This window comes from Nicotiana tabacum, chromosome 3, assembly GCF_000715075.1.
Source record: "Nicotiana tabacum cultivar K326 chromosome 3, ASM71507v2, whole genome shotgun sequence".
In the NCBI taxonomy this organism is placed as follows: domain Eukaryota; kingdom Viridiplantae; phylum Streptophyta; class Magnoliopsida; order Solanales; family Solanaceae; genus Nicotiana; species Nicotiana tabacum.
Genome location: NC_134082.1, coordinates 99,209,348 through 99,220,446, shown reverse-complemented (window position 1 = coordinate 99,220,446; position 11,099 = coordinate 99,209,348). Strand labels below are relative to the sequence as shown.

At 36.3% G+C, this 11,099-nt stretch overlaps 1 protein-coding gene across 2 annotated transcripts; it reads right to left on the bottom strand.

Annotated features, from left to right (window-relative positions):
- On the bottom strand, window positions 1–3,852 carry LOC107765584 (uncharacterized). 2 transcript variants are annotated; one of them, XM_016584249.2, is made up of 4 exons: window positions 3,692–3,852; window positions 948–1,308; window positions 548–754; window positions 1–403 (listed from the first exon to the last, which is right to left on the bottom strand). In XM_016584249.2, the coding sequence occupies exons 2-4, from the start codon at window positions 1,203–1,205 to the stop codon at window positions 98–100; spliced, it is 771 nt and encodes a 256-aa protein (XP_016439735.1). In that variant the 5' UTR covers window positions 1,206–1,308; window positions 3,692–3,852; the 3' UTR covers window positions 1–97. The 2 variants fall into 2 exon arrangements, with proteins under 2 accessions (XP_016439735.1, XP_075105778.1); XM_075249677.1 differs by lacking the exon at window positions 3,692–3,852 and adding an exon at window positions 3,502–3,670.
- Window positions 3,853–11,099: the final 7,247 nt, after the last annotated feature.

The window sequence follows — 11,099 nt, the reverse complement described above, 5'->3', positions numbered from 1 at the left end:
TGCGACAAACTGAACCAAATATTCATAGAACTCAACTCATTTTCCCATTCTTGTAATACAAATCACCTTTAAAGGCAAGAAAGTAATCAAACAAAGTTCACATGTCACTGCATTTCAATTCCTCAGAAGTAAGCCAGTCTTTGGTAGCGGTCAAGTCAGGCAGCACAGTGGCACCAGATTTTCTCCAATTGACAGCATCAGCTGTTTTGAATCTGTCCAACAATAAAGCATGCATCCCAACACTTCGTGCGGGCAAGTAGTCTTTCCTCATGCTATCTCCAATATGAAGTACTTCTTCCGGTGCTACATTTCCTGCTCTCTTCAAGGCAATCTCAAATAATCTTGGATCTGGTTTTTCAACACCTTCAAGACCCGAGAATACGCCAAAGTCCCACTCAGATCCCTGATTTTAGTTTCACACACAAAAGAGGGGTCACATCTACTTTGTGACTGTCAGTGAATGTGCAAAAAGATTAACAGCTCAGCCGAAAATGGTTAGAAGAAGATTCAATGTAGCTAAATGAAATCAGTGCTATTGTTTATCTACCTGATGCAAACCTAAAGCAGGAAGAATTACGTCCTGATACCGATACTCGGCATTGCTGACCAGCCCAACCGTAATGCCCCTCTCGCGAAGCCATCTGAGAAACGGTTTAGAATCAGGAAATATGCTATAAGGCGCAGAAGAACCAAAAGTAGCATATATGCGTCTAAATATCTTCTCAAATGTCTCCTCATCATATTCATATCCTGCCTGTCAAAAAGAGATGGTTAATGTCAGTACTAAATGAAACAACTACTAACGTTTAGATATGAAACCACAATTTTGGAATCGTCGAAGGTTAGTCACTTAGTAATTCTGCTACTGCATTTTCCAAATGAATATGTAGTTTCGGAAATAAGGTTATAGAATATACTGAAAAGCTTGATAATGTCATGTACAATACCCTAACAAAGGAATCCCTGACACAAGTTTTCCACCACACAATGTTAGGAATCTTTTCAGCAAATCCAAAACATGGGTGCTTCTGTGCCATTTCTGTATATGCGAGCTTAAAACCTTCATGAACCCGCTTATAGTCAGGACATTGCTTCCCAGCAGCTTTGGCTGCCATGCAATAATAGTCACCCAGCTCTCCTTTGTAAGCAATGAGTGTACCGGTAACATCAAGCGTGATGCAGCGTAACTTTGTTAACATAGACATTGTAAACGATTGGACAGCAAACTCTAACCCTGTGATTACTGTATCTTGTACTTCAAAAGCTTCATGAACCAAAAGATATAAGCTTAAAGAGGTATTCACAGTCCTGCATTGAAATTTTCAGCAATTATGTCATAGAGTCATTAATTCAGTGACAAGCATTTATCACATAAAGAATACCAGCCATTGACACTTTTTGATTATGCAATTCCCAAATATATGCCAACTCCTACTAATAACGCATCCATTTCCGAAAGTAATCTTATTAGGACACAAATTGACTTCAGGTAGTCCTCAAACACAATAGTAAAACCAGAACTAGAGGAATCCACAGAAGAGGGTTCAATTAACCCAAATATACATCAAATAGGTGCCAGTTGTTTTTCCAATGAATTTCATCAGCAAGTAGAGTTCTGCTATGAAGCTGTTCTCATGACCGGAAGGGATATAATTCCAATATTCTCAAAGCATATTATTAAGTCCATATTGTAGTGAGTGAGAAGAGCTCTTCTGAAACTCTTCAACACATACAAGAAAAGGAGTCTTCTAACTGGATCAGGAGAACGACATAGCTGATCTTGCTACTCTAAGAGGTTAATGCTACGCAAACTCTACAACTTCAAGGAAATGATATAACTTGTGTAAGCTAGGAGAGGACACTATTCCACACAAATTGATATGAGGAAGCCTTTTAGGAGCTGGTGCCTACAGCTCAGCGAAGTAAACTTAACAAATACATGGAGGGAGACATCCTATAAGTGTTTAGAATGATAATGGACGACACAGCAATCCTGCATCTTGTGTTTGGTGCTTAAGTTATCATCTTAATTCTGCATGTATAATGGATGTTACTTGTAACCTTATCATAACAGTCATCTTTAAGAGAACCAAGGGAGGCAGTGACAATCTGTCAAGACATTAAATAAGATGGCGGAGAAATCTACCATATAATAGGCATTGTCTCCATGCTAAACTTTAAACAACTTTTTAAGCTATGTTACATGGACTTTTTAATTCCCCTGGCATACCTAGATTGAACAATTGATATACTTCTAAATACAGTAAAACTTGCTAAGTTGGCCTGCTAAAGGGATACACATACTGACACCTTACCAAATATATACATACCTAAATCCCAGAACATAGGACTGAACACTTCCTTATATACACCTACAAGTAAACAAGAATATCTCCTAAAAGGGAAGGAAAAACGAAATAATAAAGGACGGATGCAACCTTATCTCTAATGCATGAGTTCACCCGGACATGCTATGATACTATGAGCAGAAGGAAGCAATAAATCAATTGTAGGTTGATCCAAGATCCAAAAGTTAACCTTATGCATAGAATCCAAGAACCTGCTAACTTCAGTATAACCCTAGTTTTCATATAAGATTGCACATTCCTCAAGAACTAAATGCCAGAAAATAAGCTTATGATTAAACAATAGTCTGACCTGAAAATCCAGCAGTCAACTTAGAAGAAGTTGCAAAAATGCTTAACAACCTAGGAAGAATTAATCCTTAAATATGTTCCTTCAGATTATAAATACCATAAACGATTAACCTCTGTTCTACCACTTCTTGGTTTTTCTTAAATACCAAGGGGCAAAATCTGATCTGCTGCCTTCCACAACTAATCATGCGGACAATTATTTCAGACATATTTATATAAAATAACAAGCATATCAGCTCTGACAGTTATAGTAGAAGATATAAAAATACAAAACATCTCTATTGATGTGCCAGACTGACAATAAACATCTACTCTTCATCAAAACCTACTCAAACACAGATAAACCCACAAAAAAGTTTGCACCTTTATCATATATAAACCTTTAAAAGTTTCAGGTTTATAAACCTGCAGCTCAGTGAAAACAAGGCCAAACATCTCCATACCATAGGTTAGTTTTACCTATAAAATTTAAGAGGACTAATGAACTGCATTAATATTATTCGCCAATTCCTCAATCCCAAACTACTAGGGATCAGCTGAATGCTACATCAATTCAGCACAAAAGACAAGTAAACCTTTCGTGTCAAAAACAAACTCATCAACCAGTAGAATAATGACTATTCATAAACCACACGCAATAGCATGAACACCTCATCATTAGGACTAAATCCTAATCCACACCGGTTCAATTCAAATTTCTGAAACATCACAAGTCCACTTAACAAAAAAATAATAATAAGATGATCTTCATTTTCTCTTCTTTTCTGTAAGGTGGGTTCATTCAAAATGTGACAACATTAAGAAAAAGTAAAAGCAAGAAACTTTTAATGTTCAACCAATCTACCTCATAAAGACGCCTAACATTTCCAAGAAGAAAATTTTCAAGTTCAAGAACACATAACAGCTAGAAAATCACAAGAAATGCAGGTTTCTGAATCAAACTATATCTTCATTTTAACAAACCCATAATCTTTTAGACAAAAAGATCAACTTTTTACACAAGAAATGAGACAAAAGATGGATTTGAAGCATACCCAGAAGCTCAAATGGATGAGAAAGAGAATGGCTTCAATAAAATTGCTATCTTTTCCAAGTAAAGTAAGATTCTTAAAGAAGTATATGTATATTCAATTCGTGAAGTGACGAATTTAAAAGCCAATTTTAGCTTCTTTCCCAGGTACAATTTGATGCATTTTTCACTCTCTTCCCGTTTTATACTAATTACTTTTACAATATTTTTGCATCAAAGTCCTTTAGGTTTGTTCATTTTACCTTTTGGACCTTGTAATAATTATTTTCATGTGTGATTTGTCCATGATTTATCATAAAACGTGCATTAGACTGTCAATTACTACTATGTATTATGTTGCTTTTAGTTTGTGCTAACTAGTTAAGTATTGGATTGTACAATTTCTTGAAAAGGAAGTTTTAAAAGTAAGATACAAAAAGTCAAGGGCACATTTGCAAATCTTCCCGATACACGAAGCAAATAAAACCATGGACGGGTTTTGCCACTGGATTTGTATTACCTAAGCTTTTAATAGCATCTTGTTTTCAGATATCATGAACCATCACCCCCTAACAGACTTGCAGACCTTACTTTTTTTTTTTTTTTTCCACACAGACACAGTAAGAGTGTTTGAATTAATTTGCTCGCACAAAGTTTGTTCTTTTAATTTAACTATTTTGTATTTAAATTTTACTGATTAAACTAATTTGGATGCAAGTCAATTGAGAGAATAAAAGTTTTTATACTCCTCCTTAAAACCTGATAAATAACTCCATCATCCCGTCACATTCCTTAGTGGTCATCAAGACGTGTTATCTTTTACTAATACAAATTTAGCCTCTTCTCTCAAGAACTTTCCTACTTCATTAATCATATAGGCACGAATTTCTAAGGTAATTTTTCTTTTTACTAATATAATATAGTATTACTGTCCATATGCAGCAACGTGTCAATTTTATATAGACTCATCCCATATAAAATAATTTGTGAGTATGCGGTCCCTCTAATTCCCTCAAGGAGGAGGGAGTTGTTTTTTCCTTTACTTTAAAAAAAAATACAGTACTTATTAGATGCAGTTAGTCAGTGAATAATGGAAGAAGGAAAAAATAAATGATATTAAATATTTTATTTTTTTTTGCTAAAACAAATGCATTAAATTGTTAATGCTTTCAGAACATTTTGGCTTTTTCCAAGGAAAATTAGTTGGGATGGATTAGGGAAGAAAGATATAGTATGTAGCTAAGTTTCTTTTTTCTTTTAATTGGTAGTGAATTTTTACATTTTTGTGGGGTAAGATGGAAGAGAATTTTTTTTTTTTTTTTGCTTCTATTTTTGTATTAGGTGTTGGAGTAATTTTTGGCCACTTATTGATGATAATAAAGCTTGAATTTTTGGTTTAGAAATTAGATTTAAATGAATTAATTTGAATTTGATTTTTCAAAATCCTTTTATTCGATTTGCTGATTATCAAACCATTTTTTATTTTCTAAAAAATTGTTGATTTACATTTAGACTGAATTTTATAACCGTCTTGGATTTTCTATTTTGAAACCAACCAGCTCAATTTTATAACTCAACATCAATAATCACCTCTAATAGACTTACTTAAGTTTCTTCTTACCACGTTTTGTCTTTGCTAGAACTATTTCAAGTTTTCAACCATATTTTAATTTTATATAGGCTCCTCATATCTTATAAAACAAAAAGAACACTTTTAATTCAAGTCAGTGTATGTGGATTTGGATTTTGACTGAGTATCAAAATATAGATATGAATTTTTGGTTTGAAACCAGACTGTACAATGTTTATCTTCTAAAACAGAAAACCTAACTCGTTGGCGTCGAATTTAATTTCCTAACTAACCATGAGTTATGTTTTCTTCTTTTTAGTAAAGCAAAAAGTTTTTTTTGTTTTTTGTCCGGTGTCCGGTACTCGCATTGGAGCCCGAATATATCCGAATTCGCACCGTGCAGGGGCCCATTCGGGAGAAGCTCTCCCTACCAAGAATTTTCCATACACAGGACTCGAACTCGAGACCTCTGGTTAAGGAAATGACAGTTTCATCCCCTGCACCACATCCTTTGGTGGTAAGCAAAAAGTTCACATAACAAAAACTTTATACGGTAAAAACCGGTCTCAAGAGTTAGGTAATTTGGAAAGCGACACGTGTCAAGGATAGCCAGTCGGCAGTGACTCAACCATGGTAATACCGGATACGAACCTGTAACCGGATAAGAAGCAATTCAAAATATGACTGTTATAAAAACGTTACACAAGACTCCAAAATTCTCCGACCTTTATTAGCCTTTACTACCCTTTACTATTCTTTATTACCTTTTAATCGCCTTTTAGTATAACATTAATATTGGTAATTAATAAGGCATGGTTTGTAATCAAGCACCCCATAGCTCTAGTATAAATAGAGACTTCCATTATATTATAAGGGAGAAGAAGACATGATCAAGAAATACTAATAGCAAAAGACTTATATTCTTTATCTCATTCTCTTAAGCTTTATACAAGCGTGTTCGAGGTTTTTCAATTATTATTGATCCCAGTAAGAACATTCTAAAGCTTATGCTTATTTCTTCTTCAATTATCATTATTTACGCTATTTGCACTTTGTTATGTTATTTTATCGGGTCAATTTAATCCATGTGTCTATAAACCACGTTACAAATTTAACTGTACCATTTTACAAGTAAACAGTTTGGCGCCCACCGTGGGGCTTAAACAATTGTGATATTATTTTGATATGTTCATCTTTTACTAACGTACTTTGAAACTTTTCTGTTGTAAGCATAAAACAACTATGACACCCAATAATGTCAACAACTCGTTCAATATTGGAACAAACAACAACAACGAGCCTGTTGTGATGACCCAAAAGGTCATTACTTATTTTAAAACGAAATTTCCGTATTCTGAGGCCTTGAACACCTCATTTAGAGTCATCTCGATATGCGCACGCAGTCCGGACGCGTAGCCGGAAAGCTTAAATATGATAATTTGTGAAAATATGAGAAATAGAAATTCTAGAGTTAAAACTTTGATTATAGTTGACTTTGGTCAACATTCTTAGCAAACGGACTCGGATCCGTGTTCCGACGATCCCGGGAGGTCCGCAATAAAATATGAAACTTGGGCGTATGCTCGGAAATGAATTCCGAGGTCCCAAGCCTTAGAAATCAATTTTTGAAAGAAATTGTTTTACTGAATTATCTAAGGAATAAAGAAAAGAATTAATGTTTGAAACCATTGTTATCGGGCCCGTATTTTAGTTCTGGAGCCTGGTACAAATTTGTTATAGTATTTGAAAGATAACTGGAAAATTTGGTGGAAAACGGAGTTTATTTGACGTGAATTGGACTTCCGGTTGAAGAGTTATGAACTTTGAGAGTTCTTGATGAAAATGTTGAGTTTTGAGGTTTAATTCATGACTTTGCATGTTATTTTGATGATGTGATCGCACGAGTAGGTCCATATGATGTGTTTGAGTTAGTATGACATTTGGTTTGGAACCCCGAGGGCTCGGGTGAGTTTCGGGATATTTTTACACTTAGGAAAAAGTTGCAGATTCAGAACTAGAAGTTGCAGGTCTCTGAACCCTCCAGTGCGGTCCGCAGTATGTCAAAACCCCATTTGGAGCAGTTGAACTTGATTGATGAAAAAAGATTGGCAGCAGTATGTCATGACCAGTTATATCAAAAGAGAATGGCAAGAGCATACAACAAAAGGGTGCGTCCCCGAAAGTTTGAAGTGGGTCAGCAAGTGCTGAAACGTATCCTTCCACATCAGGTTGAAGCAAAAGGCAAGTTCGCCCCGAATTGGCAAGGGCCATTTATTGTAACCAGAGTATTGTCCAATGGTGCTTTATGTTTAACAGATATCGAAGGAAAATGCATAGACATGACTATAAATTCTGATGCAGTCAAGAGATATTATGTATGATTTCTTTGGTATAATTGTTGATTGTTTGTATTTGGCATTATTTCGAAGATTGAAATGACGAAGGCAATTTGTTCTGCTATCTAAACACTTTACCCTTTATTCCCCCTTTTGAGCCTTATTTATTTCTTTCATACCCCTCTTTTGGAATCAATAACGAAAAAGAGAGAAAAGAAAGAAAAGGAAAAAGAGAAAAGAAAAGAAGTGAAAAGAGAGAGTATAACAACAAGGAAATTCAGGTGTGAACTACGTTTGACCTGATTTCTGTTAAGGATACGTAGGCAGCCTCACGGCTCGGTCATAGTAAAATAAAATATCAAAAGACTCCCAAGCAAGAAATTGGGGCAGAAGTTGTGATTGTAATAAGAAATGTGATTCCAAAAGTTGTAATTTTGACCCATTTGAAGTTATTTTGAGCCCGTTTAAACCTTTTTTTTCCAAACATATCCAAGAACCCACATTTTTGTCCAAAGAAAGAACTCCCGATCAGTCTTCGAAAGATTCCAAGTCAAGCAATGTAAAGAGAATTCATATCAGGGGCAACACTCTGATTTAAGCAAAAGAAATCAAAAAATGAGAGAATCTTCTTGATGAAAACCCTCATGGGCACCATGAGGCGACGAAAGCCGAGAGAAAATAAAAATGAGAGAGTTTTATTGGTGAAAACCTTCACGGGCACCATGAGGCAACAAGGAATTGAGGAATGAACAAATGAGAGAGGTTTGTCGGTGAAAACCCTTCAGGGCACTACAAGTCAAACAAGGTCTGTAAGTTGGCGGAAAGTAAATTGGGTTGTGGAGATCTTGGAGCACAAAGTAAAATAATTTAAAAAGAGATTGGTTAAATAGAATGGGCTGATTAATCCAAAATGCATACCATGACCATTGGTGCCAGTGACTCCACTCAGATAAGTTCCTTTTCCTATCTCCGACAGTCATCCAAATTTGGATTTTCTTCTTTATTCTTAATTCTCAAAATCGTTGCATTTCATTGCTGTTAATTCTTACTCCTCTAAAGCTCTCCCAAGTTTAGCTTTGTTTCAACAAATAAGAAGGAATGTCAAAGTGTACTACCAGATTCAAAATTGCACAAAGCAAAATACAGCTAGGACACGCTGGAGATAGTATGATGAAAAGTGGGACATAGGGTGTAAGCAAAGGTTAAATCGGTGGAATGGTTCAGTAATGTCATGGGAGATGTATGGTTACAAATAAAAGGGTCAAAAGTGAAAAACAACAGTTGGGGATCCTGCAGTTAAGGATCAGTCGGGAGGTCAAAACAATTCTCGACCAGTTCAAGGCAGTCGGTCGAAGCAAAGCATGACAAATAGAAAACCATCCCCATCAAGAATGCCACAACTAACCACCACGTTTTAAACTGACAAAATTTTTCTTTGATTTGAAACAGGGACAAAGATGACATTTGTTTCAGGAAGCACTCGGTAACCACCTGGAGGAACGAGGGAGAACAAGCCAAAGGAAGGTAGATGTTAAAGATAAGAGCGTGACCAAGTACTAGCAATCAGGCATCCACCTGGAGAACAAGGAGTAGCGGTTAAAGATTCAGCAGTCAGGCATCCACCTGGAGAACAAGGAAACGCAGTTAAAGAATCATCAATCAGGCGTCCACCTGGAGAACAAGGAAGAACAGTTGAAGTATCAGCAGTCAGGCATCCACCTGGAGAACAAGGAAACGCAGTTAAAGAATCAGCAATCAGGCGTCCACCTGGAGAACAAGGAACAACAGTTGAAGTATCAGCAATCAGGCGTCTACCTGGAGAACAAGGAAAAGCAGTTGAAGATTCAGTAATCAGGCGTCCACCTGGAGAAAAAGGAACAACAGTTCAACAATTCAAGTTTCAGCAATCAGGCGCCCACCTGGAGAACCAGGGAATACATTTCGAGTTTCAACAATCAGGAGCCCACCTGGAGAACAAGGGAATACAATTCAAATTTCAAGTAGTCAGGAACCCATCTGGAGCACGAAGGGAAGAAGCAATTCAAGTTCGAGTAATCAGGAACCTGCCTGTAGAACAGAGGATAGGCAACAATGGTCAAAGAAAGATGTTCAAAGGTTCAGCAATGAGGTGCCCGCTTGGAGGAAAAAGAAAGCATCTCAAAAATACAATTCAAGTCAGCAACAAAGGTACTTCTAATGAAAATACAAGTCAACAAGGCAACAACAGTCACAAGGCCAAGTTTGAAAATAAATCTTTGTAAAGGATAGATTATAGCTTAGTCTAGCTTCTTCATGTTTGTCATGGTGTAATAAGAAGGTCAGTAAGCAGTAGCAGCAGCAACAACAACAGTGAAATCACAACTTCATGGTAGTCCCACTACCGAAATTTTTCAAACTACATTGACCTGATTCCTTTAGAGCCAAGGATATGTAGGAAACCTTTAAGCAGAGGTTCGGTCAAATCTTTCAAAAAATGCTTCCCACGGAGTATTCAAACGGGCAAAAAATCACTCGTATCCGCTCACTTTATCTTTGCACTAAAACTCTTCGTGTTTTCGGGCAAAGAGGGGCAGCTTTGAGCACGTGATTTTTGCCTCATATGAATTACTCCAAAAGAATTCCCAAAATTAGGTCTTTTCTTTAATTATATGTTATTTTTAGGAATTATTGTGCGATTTTCCTGATTGTTTGTGTGCATGTTTAATTTTATTAATGCATTAAAAATACAAAAAATATAGCATCTGCATTTAGGATTTGATTTTTACATTTTTTGGAATTAATTAATAATTAGGTGTTTTACAAAAATGAAAATTCACAAAAAATAACATATTTTTTATTTTTAGTCAAATTGTGTGATTTTCTTTTAATTTAGTATTTAATTATTTATGATAATTATTATTTAGAGTTAATTAATATTTTTATAGCTAATTTAGGTTTTTATAATTTAATTAGGGTTTTAGTTTTAATTTTTTGAAAAAAAAGGGAAGAAAAGAAAAGAAATTGAATTAAATAAAGGAGGGAAATCCAGTTTGGGCCAATCTGGCCAAAAACATTCTAAGCCCAAAGAAAATCAGTCCAAACCCACTCCAAATCCAATTAACCCAACCCAATACAAACCCCTAACCGGTCCATCTCAGCCTAGACCCAAAACGACGTCGTTTTGTAACGGCTAACCCTGGTCGTTGATCTTTGATGATCAAACGGTCCAGAGCTTCGCCCGTTACACGCCCCTGACCCGCCCTGAATTGGTCTGGCCCCATGAAACCGAAACGGCCCCATTTTAATTTTTGATTCAATTAGAACCGTTGGATTCCAATCATCCAACAGCCCTGATTGAATCAATAATTTTAATATGTCAAAACCCATCAGACCCCCTTACCCCCTCAGAACCCGCCTCATTTGTCTCTCGTCTCTCTTCAGAGACCAATCAACACACCACCGCCTTCCGCCCCGCCGTAAATCACCCACGGCGGCAGACGGTGGCCAACCAGCCCCAAATTTATACTGTAGAACCCCCTCACTCCCCT

What these genes read in the sequence shown, in the direction of transcription:
- LOC107765584 (XM_075249677.1), bottom strand. Translation starts at nt 3,521, where the DNA reads ATGTTAGGCGTCTTTATGAG. An exon ending in ATGTTAGGCGTCTTTATGAG is followed by an intron (nt 1,309 to 3,501) that starts GTAGATTGGTTG and finishes ATTTCAATGCAG; the next exon opens with GACTGTGAATACCTCTTTAA. An exon ending in CTGCTTTAGGTTTGCATCAG is followed by an intron (nt 404 to 547) that starts GTAGATAAACAA and finishes AACTAAAATCAG; the next exon opens with GGATCTGAGTGGGACTTTGG.